General features: G+C 40.1%; 1 protein-coding gene across 2 annotated transcripts in view; it reads left to right on the top strand.

Annotated features, from left to right (window-relative positions):
• The window catches only part of Vav3 (vav guanine nucleotide exchange factor 3), a 313,297-nt gene extending 293,082 nt beyond the window's left edge, over positions 1 to 20,215 (top strand). The window contains exons 26-28 of one of the 2 annotated variants that reach the window (XM_075981572.1): positions 15,232 to 15,315; positions 17,361 to 17,512; positions 18,096 to 20,215. In XM_075981572.1, the coding sequence (XP_075837687.1) occupies positions 15,232 to 15,315; positions 17,361 to 17,512; positions 18,096 to 18,137 (278 nt within the window). In that variant the 3' untranslated portion in view covers positions 18,138 to 20,215. The remainder of the gene's footprint in view (positions 1 to 15,231; positions 15,316 to 17,360; positions 17,513 to 18,095) is intronic. The other variant, XM_075981573.1, reaches the window with a different exon arrangement.
• Positions 20,216 to 21,521: the final 1,306 nt, after the last annotated feature.

The raw sequence follows: 21,521 nt of genomic DNA, 5'->3' as shown, positions 1-21,521 counted from the left end.
TTACTGTTAGAATCCTGAATTTAGCACATCTGGAAGATCAAGAGGTCGTTCTAAAAAGGATCTGCACCAGTGTAATATAACTTGAAGTTTATATTTCCCTAAAGACTTACACTGAAGGAAGCTGGGTGATGCCCAGGCTTTTAGCCTCAGGACAGTTCCATGTACTTCAGAACAATATGGAAGCCATTTGTCACTCAGCTGAGAGGTTGTTTTTGGATAAATTTTGTAAAACTTCATGGTTGTTCTCATAGTGGTCATTGACATATGTCCAAACCCATGCAGTAAGATGAATATGAATGAACTTTGTACTGGATGCTTAAATATCTTTGCAATTTTATCCAGATTATCAGTTTTAGCTCTTTGTAGCTCAAAATTGCTTGATTATCAGAGATTCTCATACAGACTGTATTTTTCGTTCATTCAAAATGGATGTCTAGCCTAAAAAGTAGTTTTGCTGCAAATTTCCTAAACGTCTATCCAAGTATGACTTCTGACCTCTTTTTACACGACACCTCCTTTTAGATAAACATAAATTTAAACCCTTTCTTCTTTTTCTACATTTCCAGTGAATGGGCAAAACACAAACTGTAGATGAAGTAATCTGCAGGTGTAATAATACTTGAATAATACTTGATTCTCCAGAGCTCTGTGGAGCAGTGAGAAACAAAGAAGAAATTTCCAGCATTAGGAAGGTCATCAAACCACTATATCTATAACTTTTCTTTTTCTATGACCAAATAATGGCAAGAAGCCACTTAAGAAAAGCTTATTTTGGCTTGCAGTCTGAGGGGATATGGTCCATCCCAGAGGCTAGGAAGAGTGGCAGGTGATCCAAAGTGGCAAGAGAGGTGCTGGGTCCCCCACCTCCTAGTACCTCAACAGCAATTAGAGAATTGACATTAAGTGGAACCAGACTATAAAAATCAGGGCCACCTCCAGTGAGTAATTTCCTCCTACAAAGCTTCCAAATGGTGTTGCAAACTCTGCTTGCATGGTGCACACTAGCTTTCAAAGGGTTGACTGTGCTTACATTTGTAGTTCGCAGAACAGCCTGTGTTATGCTTGGATGCTTTGTCTTGCTAACTTTATAGCAAGCCTTGGTTTAGGAGTAACCCTTAATGAAAACACCACATGGATTTTTTTTTAACATGTTGTGCTTCCTAGGATGTGGGGAAAGAGAAATGCTACATATTCTCGAGTTACTTGAGGGTGTCTTCAGTCTTCATTTCTGATTCATAGCCTTGGTCATGATGCTGAATATCTAAACTCAACGTTCACCAAGCAGCATTGCCTTAAGATACAGATTTAGTCCAAGATCTAGTGTCTTTATTACTTACAAAAAAGGATGTAGGATACAGAACAAGTAGGGTAAAGGCCAGAAACGTCTTGTGCTTTCCACAGAGGTGAGCAATGAGCTTCCCTTCTCACTAGTGAAAGTGACTGACTAGTAATCACTGCAATTGTAACTTCTATTGTTACCTTAGAAAAGAAAGGCTTGGCTCATTTTTTACATATGTAAAGTATGGTAAAAAAATACGGCAGAGTTAGTATATGCAGATATGTAGAAATCTGTAGAAAAGTGCTGATTGGGAATCAAACATGAGCTCAAAGTATTGGGCGGGGACATTAAATAATAAGTTAGAAAGCCGTCCTGTGTCAGGGCAGTGCTGTTTTTTATTGTTGCTGACCTTTTAATAGCTTGTCAAAAAGAAAGAAAAAGAGAAAGGAGAGGGAGAGAAAAGAGAAGAGAGCACTCGGGGTAATGGTGAACTGGTTTCCCTCCATAGAAACTGCAATGATTTGTGAGAAGATAGTATGTAGATCTGTGTACGAACCCCATAATTATCCAAAATAGCCCTGAGCAATCGGACTTTGTTTGCTTTGGCTGTATTTGTGCACCTGGGTATTGGAAGGACACGGAAACGACTTTTGCCTGTTGTGCTCTACAATGAGGATTTAGTATTTTCTGTCTGTTCTCTTAGGAAAGCGATTCAGTGTGAACCTCTGCTTTCCCAGTCACTCTTTGATTGGAAACTGCACCGTGTTCTTTGAGAAGTCACATCCTAATTTCCTTTCTTTGGATGCATGGGAGGAAGTGGTAGAGTGTAATTCTGAGGGATCATTCCGCTACCAGAAGTGCAGGATTTCCTAGTTTTTAACACGGAACCAAACCTTGAACATTTCCCCCAATGTATATTTATGGAGAATTAAGGTAGTACCAGAATAAAGTTGCATTTTTTTTAAAAATTAGCAACCACAGCTATATAAGGCAAAAGTATCTGTCATGATAACTTATCAGGTATGAAAGGAAAAATACCACCATTTTCTCAGCCAAATGATCAAAATTAATATCACCAGAAATGGGATATTAACCTGCACCACTTTGATGCTATCCCCACTTTGCAGCTGCAGAATCTCAGTCCGATCATGTGGAAGCGTCAGACAAACAGGAATGGGAAGGCATTAACAAAGAATCAGTCTGGATTTGTAAAATGTCAAAGTAACTAAGGGCAAAGCCTGACGAAGCATTTCAGATCAAAGGCAAGCGAAGAGCCATGATACCTACACAGCAAGGGTAGAATTCTGACTAGGGAGGCAGCGTGTCTATAGCAACAATCAAACATTTTGTATGTGCTGTTTATTATTTATGTTACTATAAAGGGTACGAGTAGGTCGATCCGTGAAATTTGCATTCTATAGATTAACTACCTAGGTTGTATCAGCACCATTTTCTCCTTCTGATAATTGTTCTGCGGCTAGAACAGCGAATTATCTTTGGAAGAAAAACAACTGAGGTATTTGACGGTAAGAATGGATTGTGTCTTCGGTGTGTATTCAGATGGCTCAAAAACAAGCAAAGACTGGCAAAGCAAACATAGTAGGATGTTAATATTTGGGTAATGTGAATGAATTATAGGAGAAGTGTTTGCGCCGTTCTTGTCTCTTTCCTAAGTGAATTAATTTAGAATTTAAAAATGGTTGATGTGCAGATAACCCTATCTTCTGGCCATGTCCAAAGAATCATAGAAAGGTAGCAGGGGCTTATTTTTTCTGGCTCCAGGTGCAGAGGAACCTGGCCACTGATTTGGAGATGTATAGAGCACCTATACAATGAGTTCACAAGTAAAGTCTTGCTGAGATCTCATTCCATGTCCCCATACTCAACAAATATTTAACACATGCGCCAAGCCTTGCACACTACTGTTTAGCTGGAGCTACAATGGTAAATAAGACAGTCGGGGAAATGGAGGCACACACTGAACAAGACAAATAAGATAATCATGGAATTCAATAAAACTTCTGACCCCTAAGAGCGGCTTATTTAGCCTGTGGGTATGGAGCAAGACTTTTTGAAAAATGTCATTTAGGATAAACCTAAGGCATTTATGACGGTGGCATCATATGAGGTGGTGTGCCCCAGCCATTCCACAGCAAAGTAGCTTTGCGAAGGTGCTATACTGCCAAACACTTTATATGACATCCACGCCCCTTGCATTTATTAATCTCAATATTATATATCATTGCTGTCTTATTCCTGAAATATCCTGACAGTTTTATTAGTTATATTGCAATTCAGTTAGGGTTAGTATTCATTTAAGCTCCCTAAACATGCACTTAAGATAGTTGCGCTTTCTGCCCTTCTAATTCAACAGGAGCGAATCCACCCACTCTCATATTATGACTGCTTGATTTTATGCTCTTGCTTTTGTCATCTTTTCACTGGTCATTTTGTTTTTGATATCTGATTGTATTCTGATAACCTCAATATAAGCTTTAATCTCATCTCAGTTTCCTAGGACTGCAATATAGATTACCACACATTAACTTGAAGAAAAAAAAACAAATACAAATTACTGTGTGTTCTAGAGACAAAGTGAGTGGCTAAAGTCAAAGTATTACCCATGTATCTGTGGTCTCTGGATGGCTGAGTAATACTTGGTGTTCCCTGGCCTGGAGATACGCCACTCTAGTCTGCTGTTATCTTCATCTCTCCCTGGTGTGTGCCCTCATCTTTTCACCTAGGAAAGCCATTGCTATTGAATTTAAGGCCCTCCCTAGATGTTTTTAGCTTAAGACCCCTAATATCTACAAAGATCTCTCTCTTTTTTTAAAGAGTAAAATTAGATTCCACAGCATCAGACTGGAAATATCTTTATGTGGGGCATGAGGGGACTGTTAGACCCATGGTAATCTCATAGTGTTTATTCTGGCTATTCTCTAAAATTTACCAGACTAATTCCAGTTTTTATTGTTTCAATGGATAATAAAGAGACATTGCATTATTGGCACCCATGGGCCAAATGATGCAGATGGGCATTCTGGGAGAATCTGGCTTCAAATCGGTGAAGTACTTTCAGTGGGTTACAGCTTTACCACCATGAAATAAAATGCACCCTTCTCTCAAGAGGAAGCACTGTGAACATGTTTTCAAACGTCACTCCAAAGCCATTTGTCTGAAACAAGGCTGTAAACACTCAGTGTAGAATGTGAGAACCAGAGAATGCTAGCTGATATTCAATAATTTGTGAATTAACCAAACATGACATTAGTAATAACCTTGTATATACATTAAGATAACATCTCCAGTGAAGCAGTCACAAGCGCAAAGACAAAACAAACAAACAAGAAAACACTATGAAAGGTTTCTCCTATCAAACGTTTCTCCACAGAATGATGCAGGTTTGGGATAGTCCTTTACAGCAGTGCTTCTCAGCCTTCCTAATGCTGCGACCCCTCAGGATAGTTCCTTATATTATGGTGACCCCAGCCATAAAATTATGTAGTTGCTGCTTTATAACTGTAATTTTGCTGCTGTTGTGAATTGTAACGTAAATATCTGTAATAAGTGTAAACATGCAGGATATCTGACATTCGATTCCCGAGGGAGTCTCGACCCAAAGGCAGAGAACCGCTGCCTTGGAGGAAAGCATTTGTTTAGACTTCCCGAGTTTATCTCACCACACAACACTGCCTCTTGGTGTTTAAATTCAATGCTAGGAGCCTTAAAAGAGTCAGTCGGTGTGAAGCACTTTGAGGACTGTCTGGCACGTGGGCAGCGTTGGATGCCTTGGCTCTTGCAATCACTACTGCTGTTCCTAACACCACTTCCATATGTCCCATGCTGGTAGGCTGTATGAATTTTTGTGTTTTCCTTGTTTGGCAAATTTTAAAACACTGGTGAAGCCCTTCTACTTTTTCTGGGTACTTTCGTCTTCTTCCTGGGCTTCAGCTCAGCTCCCCCACTGTGTACACTATGTGGATAAGTTAATTGTAACATTCTACTGAAGTTTTTGTACTTTTCCTTATCACATGTCTTTAATGTCCAAAGATGATTCAGTTCTCAGGCAACTGGTCAACCAAAACTGTACATCGTTATGATCAGGGCATGCTGGGAATCCCCTTTTTATTTACACATTTTAAGAGCTTCATTGGCTACTCTAAGACATTTTTCCTCCGAGGGCGATGGCTCCAAAAATTAGTAATCACTTCTGGGATCCCATGAGAACGTGGCTTACAGACATAAATTCTGCAAATTTGGATAACCTCATTCAAAGCTATCTTTTTAATAGTTTGTGGCTCAAAAAGCAGTACTTGGCATTCTTAGCAGTTCTTATCTTAGCAATGTCCAATCTTAGAAGCCTTATTCTAAATTAAAATTTGACCTCAATGTAGCTAACACATGTAGTAATCATCCCATATTGAATACATTGCACTTGTGTGATAGCCCTGATTCAAGGATGCTTGTCTAGTAGTTCTTGCCTAGAAAAGATGCACATTTATCAAAATTGAGAAAAATTTTATTTTTCTTTCTAAAATATTCCATTGGGGTTCTAGCTGTGCAAGTCAATACTGAGAGTTTTTTTTTTGACTTGATATATTCCACTGATACACTGTTCATGCTACTGTTTGCACATGAAAACAAAACAGAAATTAACTCTGCAAGCCTCTTCTGTCAGCATTTAGAACTTGATTGCACTGTCAGGGTTTCCATATTTCCCTCCTTTCCTTTCATTCATTTTTTTCCACATTCAGCATTTATCTATTTACAGCTAATCTGTAGCACACACACCTATTGGGTATTACACAATACAGCCTAATGCCTTAACAACTCAGCACTTATCTATTTACAGCTAATCTGTAGCACACACACCTATTGGGCATTACACAATACAGCCTAATGCCTTAACAACAAGTGTGAATGCCATAGAGTTCTCCCAGGATCTAGGCATCTCAAACTTGCCAGCCTCGTCGGCTCTGCAGGGAGCTTTTTGAACAAATACCTTTATTACATTCTTCGAAGGTGTTCATCAGTCTTTGCCTGAATGCTGAGGTGACTTCATACCTAACTACCACACAAATCATTCACATTAGATCTTGAACAAAATTAAGTGTTTTCCTTACATTAGCCATAAATATGGCTCAGTATAACTACTATATATTTTTTCAACTATGAAGAGTAATATATATATATATGTGTATGTGTGTGTGTGTGTATGTATGTATGTATGTATATAAAACCCTACTGTACTATGATAACCTCAGAGCATGCTATAAAGTAATCTGTGTATTTAAAATAAATATCACAACCTTTTCATCAAGCATGCTGTTTTCCTTTCCCTACTGGATATCTTTCTTCTACCCTCTTTATTTTACCCCTTATCACATGAGTAACTATCAGATATCTAACCATACTGGCTGCTGCCCTCTGAATACACTCCAATTTGTCAGAACTTTGCACAATACATTTTGGTATCATTTGACTTGTTTACTCATTTTTTCCCAGTGCAAGAGTCATTCTTCACTGGAAATGGTGTTGTGTGCTCGTAATCTCAACACTTAATAAGCCAAGGCTGGAGGACTGCCTGGCCTGTATTGCCAATTTCATGCTAGCTAGGACTATATAATAGGCCTATTTACAAACAAACCAAACCAAAGAACTAAAATATTCCAAACAAAAAGATAACAACCAAAACTATGTCATTAGTTTCCAATTGATTTCCTCTATCTTTTCTCCTTAAAGGGTACAGCCTTGCAGACTCGAATTAACCCAAGAAATTATTTTATCTTCTTTGTAGTTTTTATATCCTGTCCAATATCACCCTCCATGAGTCATCCATCCAGTCCTCATGCAGACCCTGCTCCAGAGCAAGCACTGTCTAAACTGCTGGGTATATAGAGCAGTGAATGAACACTTTTTCTTGCGGAGTTTATGTACTGGAAGGAAAGGCAGACAACGGGTTGGAAAATAATTATCTAGTGTTAGAAATTGAGAAGTGCTCTGGAAATATAACATGACAAGGTAGTGATGCGCCATGTGCCAGAAAATGGTTTTGGCTTTTAACTGGGCTGGTTGGGTGTTGAGCAGAATTAGAGATCCCTTAGCCACGAAGCAAAAAGATGGATTAGCAGTTCTTATTCTACCAGTTGACCAGGCTAACACCAACTACTAGCCCTAAAGCTCTCCTTTCTAACAAGGCCATTGACATGACCAAAAGATTCTCTTCATTATAAGTTCCTATAAATATACCCAAACCCTATCTGTAAATAGAGTAGCTACAACCTGAAACTTCAGTCACTGAGTGTATAAAGCATTTGTACTGACTTAAGAGTTACTGAGAACAATTGGAGAACAATAGGGCATTATGTTCTCTCGACTTACTAAATTGCCTTCACAATTTAATCAGTGTCAGCCAGTTGTATTCTCAAGTTGTATGTTGTTCCTGCGATAAACCCTGTTTTCGTCCTCATTGTGTGGGACCATGGTTTGCATTCATGATTATCAAATGCCAGGGCAGGCTTCAATGTGACGATCACATTTGTGTAAAACTCTCAGGAGTGTAAGAGAGGGAGCAAAGGGTACATAGGAAGAACATACATGACATAAGTAATTCCAGAAGGACAGGGTCATAGAGGAGGACTATTAGGAAACAAGGTACAAGAAGTGGGTGAGGCCAGTCCCTGTGAGATGCTTTCAATTTGATTTTGGAAGAAAATGGGAAGCCTTTGGAAGAATTTAAACAAAAGAAGAGGAAAGTCTGGCTGTTTTTGTTTTAGTAGCATTGTTCTGATTTCTGTGATGAGGAAGAACGGACTATGTAAACAAAGAAAGATGAAGACACATTAGGAGGTTCATCCAGGTGAAAACCAGATTGACTGGGACCAAAATTTAGTCACTTGGGTCACAGATTTTGGAGCTAATCTAGTAAACTCAAGATATCAGATGTGAACTGAAACATTAAGAGAAGACTTGAGTATGACATTAGGATTTTGAATCTGAACAGCTAAGAGATTGAGGGTTTTACTTTGTCTTCTGACTGGACTCTATGAAGCCTGGCATCTGCCATGAACTCTCATTCTCCAGCAGAGTCTTTTCATATCTGTGTATGACTTCCATACGAGTCTGCTTCTTCAATAACCTGGAAGCTGTTCTGAAGTCAGCGGCTCTGCATGTTTGCTTTATTTTCTTAAGTATTTTCTAAGTGTAGTCCTTGTGCCTTAACAATTTAATATATATATAATTATAATATATATATATATATATATATATATATTGTCAGCCAGTTATTTTTTAGGGAACATGAATGTAGGATTCAGTTCATATCCCCACACACTGTATGCCTGTTAATAATCTGAATCCCCAAGGTGAGGTCAACTATCTGATTTTCCATAATGATTGGGAAGACCTTGGGCTACTTTTCTTGCTGATGACATTATGTTTGCATGGTGCAGCATTGAATGCCATGCAACTGTTCAGTTCTTCCACTAATCCCACACAAATCTCTTCTTTGTTTTATCTTTAAATTTTGTGTTCAGAGAGATTTATTCAATTAGAAGTCAGCATTCAATTAAATGAAATTCATCTGAATTATCCCTATTTTTTCCCAGCAACAAGACCTAAAATATATAATCAGCTAAGCTAGAGATTTTTGGTTTGTTTTCTTTGAGAGAGGTAAGAAACAGATATTTGGTTATATGTCATTGGCTATTACAGGTAGCCTGAAAACATAATGTCTGTGTTCTAAAATGATATTGGGGTAAAGATAATAAATTTAAATGAATCATTCATTAAATTGCCAGCACGTTTTCTGCTGTCAGGTCATCTGTACACAATCTTGGCCAAAAAAAAAAAAATCAAACTTGCAAGACAGTTCATTAAAGCCTCTCATGAAGGAATTCAGAGTTTAAGGCAGCCCTCGGCCACTGCCAAGCAGTAAGCACACATCATTGTCTTGATGAATACTGGCCCAATACTTGCTAAGATTTTGTGTCCTGTAAATTAATGTGAATCTATGTGCTGGTTAAAACTAAAAGTGTTAGATGATGCCTCAAGTACCAGAGTATAATTAACAAACACTTAAGGAAAAAGTCTGTAAAATAGATAATGGATAATTAGGTGTTAGTTCAAAAATTAGTTCATGACTTGATAACTCAAACCCTTAAGGAAAAGTGTTGATTGAATTCTGTTTCTAATTTCAAAGTTCCTATAAATTGAATGCACGTTGGCTTGCACATGAACCTTCATGGCTCCATCAAGGCAGACCACAATGCTGTAAAGCAGTTCTTAGTTACTTTGAGTATAGGTGTTGGATATCAAGTCATTTGAACTTTTTAAAAAATCTTCCTGTTAACCTGATTTTTTTTTGTTCCTTTTCCTTTTAAATTAAAATCTGTTTTCTGTGCCTTTATCTTTCCAGTCAAGACTCAGAGCCCTATGATTATCCGCTAGTGACTAGCCACTCAGGTATTATGGCTATGCGCAAGTATTCCGCTCCCAATTTATTTAACAGATATCTTTGGTTTCTGCTAGACAATTATAAGGTTTCAGTCCTTATTTGTTGAACTGGGAAAGGTTGGTAAGTAGTGTTATTATCCTCGTCATCTTTTGCATTTGTGAACAATATGCCAGTAAACTGTGAATCACCCATTTGATAACAATGCCCTAAAATGGTATCCCAGTAACAGTTAGGTGTCATAAAATGTCCAACAACCCTCCTCCGAGGTCTCACCAAGGAAGGCTGTCCTCTGTGCTGGTGTGAAGTTAAAAATGTTTGAAGAAAGAAAGAAAACAGGCCTTAATTGAAACTAACCGATGACCCTGCCGCTGAAAAGGAACTCATTTTTGATTTCATACTGTGTACATGTACCCTGCTAGGCATGGAAGAGAGACTGCTCTAAGAGCTCCCCAAAAAAGAAGTATGAGTGGGGAGGCTGCCTGTGATGGGAAACAGGAGGTGACAGTCATCATCACTCCCGCCTGGATGCCACTTCTCGAGTCTCTTTCTAATTCTGTTCTAGGACACACACCTACCAACAATTCCTGTGCTAAGGTGTCTTAATGATGTCTGATCGGACAAATTTAATAAAGAAATTTTTTTATTTGTATGCTTGTAGAGATAGATGTATATATTTCCAGTGCAGAGGCAAACATATTCTATAACTAAACCACTCATAAGAATATAGTATCAGATACTCAGCTCTGACACTACCTGCATCAAGAGTTGAACGCATACTTTCCAAGCCTAGCATATTATCTTTAGTAGAACATTCAGACACTGATGTCATAGGACAAAAGAACCAAGGACCCAGAGGCAACGAAGGTTGACCTATAGGAAGAGTGGCCACAATAAATCACGTTACAATGAACAGAGGAGTGGCAATCTTCCCTATCAACCCTTAAAATGCTTGCCTGAGAGAGATATCTGCAGTGGCAGAGGCAACTGATTAACCTTTTACTTTAAAAAGTTTCCCCAGGCAAACAGCACAGTTAATGCCACGAGACTTGTGGTGTTTAATAGCTGCTCAGCATCTCTGAAGAGTTAGTTATTGTAGGAATGCCACTGCTAGGTTGCTGTCCTTAGAAAGCCTGGGGGAGTGGAGTCTGAGTCTGTTTCACTTTCTTCCCTTTTTGTGTTGTCAGCTGTTCCTTGGAAGTCTTTCTAGTGCAGTTGAGTGAAAGAAAGATGAGTGGAGACAATAGGAAGGGGAGACATACAGAACTATATAATCAAACACCCAGCAAGGATGCTTGTCTGTTGGGTGGAAGCTGTTGTATAGCGCTGGGGCCTTGCCTGTGGGAGATGCCTTCCAGGACCTGCATTTAAATGGAGCTACAGATGCAGAGGTTAAACAGTGGAACCCGGAAGTGCCATGACACAACTGGCACCAGATGCCTAGGGGAGGACAAGAAAGGGCAGATAGTACCTGGGTTGGTTGTCGTGGATCTTGGGGAGGGTCTGAGATAGGCTTTTAAATCATGGAGCCCCGAGACAGAAGTATTCTAGAATTAATCCAAAGTTGTCATTTGGAAATGAAGCTGAAAGCCATAGGGAAATAGGAAGCTGGTCTAGGGGAAAGAATTCATGCGTGGACTTCCTAAAAGACGTGGTTAGAAAAGGGGGAGGAACCAGGTTAATAAATTGTCATCTGATTCTGCTCAAGAGTGTGAACTTCATAGTTCAGCAAATTGATGAGAGAATCAACATTTGGGATGAGTGGCTGGGAGGCAATGCTTGAAAAGGAAAACAAGCCGAAAGCAGGAAGTGAATTGGAGTCTGTTTGGGGTTAGAATGGTGTATGCACCTGCACTGGGATAGCTGAGCTGAGAACTAACAAAGGCAGAGGATACTTGATGTACAGGTTGGATAGGAAGAGCCTAGGAGTGTACGGCTTTTCAAGGCTGTCACAAGAATGGAATCGTGGAAAGCAAAAACGGTAGGTTTGTTAGATTTCCATCTTAGATAGGATTTCTGTTGATACGATAAAATACCATGACCAAAAGCAACGTGGGGAAGAAAGGGTTTACTTCATCTTATAGTTTGTAGTCTGTCATTACTGAGGGAGCTCAGGGCAGGAACTCAAAGCAGGAACCTGGAGGCAGGAACAGGTACAGAGGTCATGGAGGAACACTGCTTACTGACTGGTTCCTCCTGCCTTGCTTACAGCCGGGAGGACCATCAGCCTGGGTAGCACTGCCTACAGTGAGCTGGGCCCTCTCGCCTCAGTCATTAATCAAGAGAATGAACCACAGGCTGGCCCACAGACCAATCTGGTAGAGGCATTTTCTTTTTGTAAACTGGCTCTAGCTGTGCCAATTATATCAAACTCACCAGAAGCATTACAAAAGGAAGGTGGTAAGTTTGGTTTTCGACAAGTGAAATCAGAGATGAGGCTGGTCTTCAGAGTAATGTCATTGAAAATGTTTGACATCACGGGATGGAGCTAAGAGAGCCAAGCTCTACCTGAGAAGCTATTGTATTAATCAGGGCAATAAATCCATCAGAAGGGCTGAAGCCAGTTATCCAAAATAATGGCTGTGTAGCTGGAACATGCCATTTTATTTCATTTGTTGTATTTTTAATTGTATGTATGCATGTACGTTTATCTGTTGGCATTTACATGTAGATGTGGGGTCCGAAGGGGGCCAGAAGACAGTGCCAGTTTCCTGCAAGCTGGAACTAGAAGCGGTTGTGAGTCAGTCAATGTGACTGGCAGGAGCTACGCTGGTGTTCTCTGCCAGGGCAGCCAGTGCTCCCAGCCATTGTGCCGTCTCTTCAGCATCCCACTATTTTACTATTTTAGATCGAATTTAAGAAGCTTTGAGTTCTAGCTGCTTGATTGCAATGCAAATACCTTTAAGGTGCTTAAGGTTAGATAAGAGAACAGGGCAGCGCACAGTGGTGCTGTTGACATAGGCTCACTTTCCTTGCTACAGCATTGAGCACATTCAGACGTGTTGGATTTTCTGATTGCAGGCCAGTTATCTGTTTATCTACCTACCTTTGAAGTTATTTAAGTGGCACTTAATTGTATTGTCATTGATTTCTCATTTCTTCCCTTTTGAGATAAGTTATCTCTTGGAATTTTTCACTCTTTAGCCCTTAGCTTATATTATCTTCATTAGATTTTTTTTTGAGAAATGCAGGGTTTTATTTTAATGAATAGAATTGGGCCAGAGAAGGAATCAATTAGAAAATAGTCCAAGGGGGGAAAAAAGTCCCTTTACTCTGTCAGTGCAGTGTGTAGAACATGGCTTCCAATTTAAGTTCTCACAGACAAGAGATAGGAATCTAGGGTTCTCTATACCACATGTTTTGTCATTAGTGATGCAGTTATGGACTGATTACTTTATTAGGAATGCCATCCTCTTTTTGCTCCGACAGAGTGTAGGTGCATCATAACCTCAAGACAGTGAACACAAGGGGCTGGGGAGATAGCTCAGTGGGTAAGAGACTTGCACAAGGACTTGAGGATCCCCTGCAAACCTGATTGTGTCGGGAACAGAGACAGAAGGACTGATGGTCTCTGCTAGTTGATTGTACCTTAGTCCCAGGCTCAGTGAGAGACCCTGTCTCAGGGGAGTCATAACAGGTGGAGAGTGACAGACCAGGACAAAACTCTGTCTTCTGTGTGCATGCATACCCATACATCAGAGCATAGCAGAGACAGAGACAGACAGAATTGTCATTTCTATTATATAGTGGTAGATGACGTTCTCATATGATAAAATTAGCCATGATGACATGTAGCAGTGTATTTTAGTACATTTTTATTTTTTAACTGAACAAGCAGGTGGAATGGAAAAAATGTGAGGCCGTTCACAACAAAAGAAAGTCAGACATAGGTCCCTGAGTGTATGAGGTCTTTACAGTCAATGATTTCAAGAACAACTGAATTCCTTACAATTCCCTCCACTAGTTTGCTTGTCTGGAGACTGATAATATTCTTAGCAGGTCCCTGCTGCTGTTAGGAGATAACAGTACTGACTTGCGCAGTAGGCAACTCCCTAAAAAGAGGTAGATGGAAAGACAGACCATCTCATCCCAGTCTACTCAGGCCATTTTCATCACATCTTTGATGATAATGTTTAGGTTAGGTCTAGGTACAGGTAACAGAAAATCAAAAACGTAATCAGGAAAGTCAGTTTATTTCTCTACTCTATAAAGACATAGGAATAGCCCGGAGCTAGCCAAAAGGACAGATTCTCTGTGTTCCATGAAATCTTAGTCATTCAGGTTCCTTTGAGCTCATTCTCTGTCTTCCTCAAGGTAATATTTTCCCTTCTTATGGACCAATATGGTAACTTTCACATGCCAGAAAGCAAGATAGAATAAAGGGCTCAGAGGAAAGATCCAAGTCACTGCTTCATGAAATTCTTTGCTTTAATAGCTTTGGTCAGGACCTCCCCATAGCGTTTTACCAATATGTAAGGGAGTGGGGGAAATGAACTCTTCCTGCTGGTTGAGCATGGTTGAATTCAACCATCTACTAGGTAGGTGAAAGGGAGAATAAATGCTGGGGTAAAGTTTATAACCCAGCTCTTCCTCGCTTATTGTCACAGCACCATGGAATCAGTAGGTTAAATGTTTGAGGTATGTGAGCGGAAAAGAACTGTATAGTTGCAGTTAAGAATTAGGACCACAAAGCTATATGTGATTCCAGATTTTCCAGATGCAAAAGAGAGCATCAAAATCTTCCTCTCAGTACCGTAATGACTTAAGTTATTAATATACTTAATTCATTGAGCAATGGTAACTAATACTTCATGACCACTTGATAATGAATATGATAAACTCTTTTTGATGCCATACATTGAGCAAAAAAAAATGAGTGCACAATTGCCAATATCTTTGTTATACCCCTCTACAACTTGATGTTCCAGGATAAGATTCAGAATGGCTTTCATTTCTAATTGTATTTTTCTCTATTGAAAATTAGCTGTGATATGCATGCTTTATCGGAGGGTAAGGGAGAGTCTTAACAAATTGAATTTAATGTAACAAATGTTTTCAATTTTCCGTGGTTTCTTTATGTGTCATTGACCCAACCGTAGAAGCTCTGTACTCCCTTTGTAAGCTCTTACTTGTTCATATTGTTTTTGATTAGGAACATATTTATATCAATAAATTTCCCTTCCTGTTATTGTCACAAGGGAAATCCAACCATCTGTGGATGGATGGGGCTTGGGTAGCAACATGGAGTGGGTCTGCTGTTTGCCTATAAAATGATAGACAGCTCTGAATTGCAGAACTAATGTCAATCAAAATGTAAAAGTCTGGCGTGTTTCTCATTTAGAAATGGGGACAGGAGAACAGTGGGTAAGAAACACAGCTTGATATTCCAACTTGGATGTGACAATTTGCTTGTGATTAGAAACAACAAAGTCATTGTATTGAGAGATTTTTGTGCCAACTCTTAAATGCTCTTTTGCTTCTTTTTCTTTCCCTCTCTAAGCCCCTCCTCTGTTCTGTGGCTTTTCTTTTGTAACTCCTCCAGACTACAGCTTTGTTCCCCCTTCTTCCACTCCTTTCTGGTCAGGTACTGCTTTCTGCTTTTATATGTCTCTATGTCTCGCTTCTGTGTGCACATACAATGTTTTGGCTTCTGTGTATGGCTTCCTGTGTAAATCCATTTCCTCAAACACAGTTCCTAGAGTTCCATTACCACCGTGTACCTCACTCTTCCCTGCCATAGAGTCATTGTTTGCCACGACATTCTCTGTGTGTGTGTTAGCCATCAGTTTTAATATGACATTTTATATTTCATCATGTGTCAGTGCAGAGAGGTTGGAAATGGGTCAGGGGATGGAAATTTAAAAGGAGATGAAGGACTCTGAAAAATCATTCATCTTTTCTGAAAACTAGAAGTCATATGGAGAAAAAAAAATCAGTGTTTTTGCATTTCCATGAAAAAAATAAAAAGGGCCCCAAATCTTAACTTCTCCTCCAAATAGAAGAATAAGATTCAGCATGCATTTCTTAAAATGATGACCCTTGTCCACCATTTCTATAGCTCTTTACCTGGTGTCCAGGAGTTTTGATCTGAATTTCTGTCGTTACCTGGAGAGTTAAATGACTGTTTATACGGCACCAAGCTAGAGAAAGTACGTTTTCTTGTGGGTTTTTTAAAAATTAACCTGTAAGTCCCAATAGAACATAGAATTCTGAAATAGACCTTAGAAGTCAGCTAGTACAAACCTTTCATTTATAGATGAGAAAAATGTGGCCTAGAGGGGTTGAGAGGCCTGTGCAAGGTCACACCGTTAAGTCTACAATTGGGTTTCTCCATCACAGGGGTGTTTTTATGTGCACTGACTTTAAGAACAGTGCCTTGGCAATGGGACCATTTTCAGTAAGGAAGCCATTAAAGTGGTTTGTGTCCTGAATGGTAAAATAAAATGACCTATTTTTACTCCCTTTACAGTTCTGAAATCTACAGTATTTCCTCTCGTTTATCTTATGATGGACACCTGGAGACTTAAAAAAAGGGCTGTCGTTATAAAGCCATGAATGATAGGCCCGAGGTCCCCATGGCCAAGTGGATGGACTGTTCCAGGGTAGCATGGGTCATTACGAGCTACCCGCGCCCTGGGAACTGTTATAATACAGATGGATGGCGTTTCCATTTGTTGCTTTTCCTTACACTTAAGTTCCTTTACCATTTAAGATTTATAAAGTCCCACCAATCTCCGGTGAGTGATTCTCAGAATCACTGCACATATAATTGAAAACACTTTATGACCCTTGCAGAGCAACAAGTGGAAAAGTTACTACAAAGCCTGTTATGAAGGGCCAGAGACCGACAAAGGCACACAGCCTGAATGGAGTTTCCCTTTTGGACAGGGCTGACTCCTCTCCTGCCACCAGGGATATTAAAAATACATAGAAAGGAAGCTGAACACAGGCAGTGGTACCTTTCTGCCTGGATTTTGATTAGAGATTGCAGCAAACATTGACTGCAAATCAGTGTTTCCGTGAAAAGAAGAGGATTTTATATTCTTGACAACTGTTGCACGTCTTTACATATACGGAAAGTGTATATGAAACAATAATTGAGTTCATCCCTAGATGGTTTAAACATAAAAAGCTTGGCTTGTGGGGATACCACTTACTTAGAAGTGATGATGCTGATTTGAAAGACCTTCATCAGAGCCCAGAATTCAGTCGCTCTGAGCTTAGCCAAAGAAGTCACCAGGTGAAAACAGCAAAAAGCTTCACCCAGAGCTTCTAATGGGAAAGAGAATACAGTGCTGTCAGTTGCAAGTTTATGCTAAAGTTATCTCAAATTTATTCGCATAGTCATTTAAGCTATTAGCTAGGTTGACTTTGCTTTTACAAAAGCTTTTATTAGAAGTGTCCAAAGCAGAACGATGGTTATTTAACTGTCTGGAATGAACTTGATTGCCTCTGGTTGGATTGAAACAGCAACTGTGCTGCTTTCAAACTCCGCTGTCATCATCACTGACCTGTAACGAGGTCACGGCTCTGCATTCGATAGCACCCACCGCCATGGTCTGATTGGGTTCTGGTGGCTAGCTGTGACCAACTGCACACTGACTCAGACTCTGCGTTGTTTCTTTCCAGTGCTAAATCCCAAAGTCCTGGGCATCGCCATCGCTCGCTACGACTTCTGCGCAAGAGACATGCGGGAACTCTCCTTATTGAAGGGGGACGTGGTGAAGATTTACACGAAGATGAGTGCGAATGGCTGGTGGAGGGGAGAAATAAATGGCAGGGTGAGTGCTTCTTATGAATGAATGCATTGGTTCTTCCTAAGCAAAGACCGAACAGCCATTGGCAGCTAGCATGTGGTGGACTTCTCTTCTCAGGAGCCTAGCTGCATTGCCGTTTAAAATGGATTGGGTCAATAATGCATGGGCCGAGAGTTGACTGGCAAGTGGGAAGAGTTAAGGAGCATTTCAGGTTTGGTCAGAAGCCAAGTGCCGGCGCATGTCTTTATATGGAGCCCCAAGCATGTCTAATAGCTCCTGCTCCCACTTGGTAAGGATAGGATAGAGCACCTCTGTAATACCTATTGTCCTACAACAGAGGTGGGACTCGTGGTGTTGAGACCCTTATTGCCCTAATTTGTGTATTTGTTTGTGTGATAGTGGATTAGAATCCCATTTAAGCTTGTTTTATTCCTTAGCTGCTATCACTGTCTCTGTGATGCCTGTTCTAGCTGTTAAGCCAATCTTCCTCATCTACAGTGGGCATAAAACCCCAGGTTAATTAGAGTATTAGGAAAATGAGAAACATCGCCTGTAGAATCATTTGAAGCCACGACGGTGTTGACACGTTGGCCGTTTTTCTTTACAGGTGGGCTGGTTTCCGTCCACGTACGTGGAGGAGGATGAGTAAAAGCCCAGTCAGCGCTGCACCCTGCACCAAAATCTCACAGAAGGGATAAACAGAAGCCTGCACTGCATTATGAGTTCACTGGAGTGTTTAGACAGCAGCATTTCTGGCTGTTCAACACCTCCCTTCTTCTTCTTCTTCTTTTTTTCTCCTAAGTCTTAATGCTGGGATTTCTAAAGATGCTGGTCCTGACAGATTAATGGCTTGCCTGGAGCTGAGCAAGACACAGCCTGCCAGTCTGTCATTGTCGGGGACCGGGGCAAAAACCAAAAGCTTTCCTTCCCCAAAGAGCCCTGCAAACACATCAGATCAGGGTTCTTTTACTTCACTGGGGCAGGCACCGTGGATGCCAGCCCATTAGGAAACATTTCATGCATATGTACTTTGGTCTTATAGTGTTTGATGATACAAAGAAGCAGAAGTTTAATTTTGCTTTTTTTCCCCGGCATGAAGAAAAAGCAGAGTTCTGCCATCTGGGAAAGATCCAGCATTTCTTGTCTTAAATTGTTCAACAGGTGACTCATTGCCTGGCAAACACTTTTATCCCCAGATGTTACTCACGATCACATAAAAGCAGCCCATGTTCAGGTTTGCATCGTAAGTGATAAATTACAGAGAGGGGTTTAATTATTTATTTGATGTCCTGATTGTATTTCCACACTTCTATATAAAGAAGAAAAAGAAAAGCACATGAAAGGAAGTGTCTTTGTGTTGGAGCCTCACAACTTTCATGATCTCGTAGGGTGTTTTGGAGATGTCACGCTTGACAAAGGGATCTTGGCTGGGCAGATCCTGCTTAGTTGCTGGGAAGCCCAGTGAGGGAGAGGTGTTTACAGAAACAGATCAAGGGCTGCCACCCATAGGGCATCATTGTATAGCAACAATACTATTAACACAAACCTTTTCTTCCTGCCTCCCCCCTAAAATATCCAGGGCATATTTGCTGATTTCCATTCTTCTTCTTTTTTAAAAATAGTAGCACAAAAGAGCTTTATTGAGGACTTGGGAAGGAAAGTACATTGCTTCTGAGACAGAAGAAAAGGTACCAGGGTTCTCCTGGTACCAGTGTTTCCCCTTCTGAAGCTATTCTAGCTATGTCTTAATCAGTAGTAAGATCCATTTTGCAGTGTATTTCTTTCACCAAGCCTTCACTGTGTTCTGTAAGGAGTCTAAGCATCTTCCTCCTGAGATGTATGAGTCCCTAGTTGAGACAGCCTTCCATGGTGGACTATTCCTTTCATAGAAGTAGCTGTGTTCTGATGAGACTCAGAAAGGTTTCCTGCTTGGAGGAAAAATAGAGGTATTTTTATCTTAGCTGTGATCTAGAAGCTTCTCGTACCAGATGTTTTTGATCACCTCTGATATAAGGGGGCTGTGACAGCCTGTCCTCTCCCAGCTTGCATGAGTACCAGAACTTGTTCTGTGGACACATCTCCCTCCAAGAGACCCCTGGAGGCTAAAACTTCTTGTTTAAATAGACTCAAGACCTTTACCTCAGAGTTATGTAAACTGTGATTGTGTTTTAGAACGACTAAGCTTTTGTATATGTGTAAATGATCATGAAAATGTATTTCATAAAATGTATGTACAGTCAACTTGTGCTGGCAAGGTCTACTCTTGGACTGGATTCTTACCCAGAAAGTCTTATCTGTGTCTTGGGGATGTTTGGTCTGTTACTGTCAGCAAGTGTTGCTATGGAGAGGATAGCTCCCCACAGATTGAAACGCTCCTGTGTACAGTATTGTAGCATGTATTGTTTATTTCAGTCAATAGACTCCCTGCCTCGCAAGTGGTATGTGTTCTTCCTGTTGCATTTCATTGGCCCCAGAGTTTCATAGCAGAGGACAGGAGAGCCTCTTTTCACGACATTACCAATGACAACGTTGTCTACGTTTAGTACTTTGTATTGGGGATTTTAAATGCTATCATCGGTGTAGATTTCTAATACCAAAGACAGACATAAATGTTTTCCACGGACTTTGTCTTGCCTGTCTGTAGCCCTTGTGTAATATGGTGGGTTGGAATGGTATGTTACTTTGTAATATTTTGTAAATATGTCAATAAAATAGTTACTACTTGCATTAAGAGGATTTTTCTCTTTTGATTTATTTTTTGTATACATGTGCACATGTGTGCACATATATGTGTGTGCATGTGTGCGTATGTGTATATGTGTGCATATGTGTAGTGCCAAGTTCTTCTACAGTCTATGCGAGTAATCTACAGTTTTTTGAGGGTTGAAGATTCGTTCCTCTGAATGGTCCTATAGCACATACCATAGTCTCATCATTATCAAAGAATTACCCTGACTTGGGTGTGATTAATTCAGGATTGCTATCACAACTATGGACAGAAAACCATAAAATAAACTCAGTCTCTGCCAGAGCCATCTATCGCATATGCTAGTGAGGTGCTACATGGTGTCTAAAGCCCTTATTTACGCTGAAAACTACCTCACTAGCTCACATCATCTGTGTTCCCAGGTGAGGAAACTGAGACATATTATTAGGTTACAACATTCCAGAGGTCACATGGCGAGGAAGCATGTGACAAGACATGGGCCATCTGACTGTGGTCAGTATAGCCACAGCACCATCCTGCCATACTTTATAAGAAAAGAGAAAACTTAGGAATGTTTTGAAGCTTGCAGTTTCAAGAACAAGCTATTTGGTACTAACCAGTGATCTAGATAGTTGAAAATATGTACAGAATTTTAAAACATTCTGCTCCTCCTAGTCCCTGAAACTCCATCTTATGCAGAGACAAGTTTGGCCATCATCGTTATCACTGTCATTATCAAATAAACAACTAGGTAGTTGCTATATTAACTTTTTCATTCTTTAAACACAAGTGAGGCTCGTTTATTAGATTGAAGTGGAAAGTTTGTAGGGTCTACATGAATCCCTCTGGAAAAGGAATCGAATGAATTGGTGTCCGGAAGACAGAGGTTTTACACAACTAGACCTAGGTTCAAACCCTAGCTCTGCCACCAACTCTCCAGAACAGATGTTTGTTTCTTCGTTTATGATAAATAATAATTATAATGAGCTAAAGAAGAGACAGTATATGAAAAATGCTATTTGCATGCACCCCAATGCATAGTAAATATTAAAAAAATAAAATCTTGGTTTCTAGTATAATTGTCATCAGAGAGGCTTCAAACAGCAACTAATGGGAGCAGATGGAGAGACCCACAGGCAAACATTAGGAAGAGCTCAGGAAATCCTGTGGAAGAGAGGGAGGAAGGATTATATGAGCCAGAAGGGTCAAGGGCACCACAAGAAAATGGCTCACAGAATCGACTAACCAGTGTTCATGGGTCTCACAGGGAATGAACCAACAACAATCAGGGAGACTGTATGGATCTGTCCTAGGTAGGATGCCTAA

Source organism: Microtus pennsylvanicus, chromosome 7, assembly GCF_037038515.1.
Source record: "Microtus pennsylvanicus isolate mMicPen1 chromosome 7, mMicPen1.hap1, whole genome shotgun sequence".
Lineage (NCBI taxonomy): Eukaryota > Metazoa > Chordata > Mammalia > Rodentia > Cricetidae > Microtus > Microtus pennsylvanicus.
The sequence above is the reverse complement of the archived record's forward strand: the minus strand, read 5'-3'. Positions and strand labels throughout refer to the sequence as shown.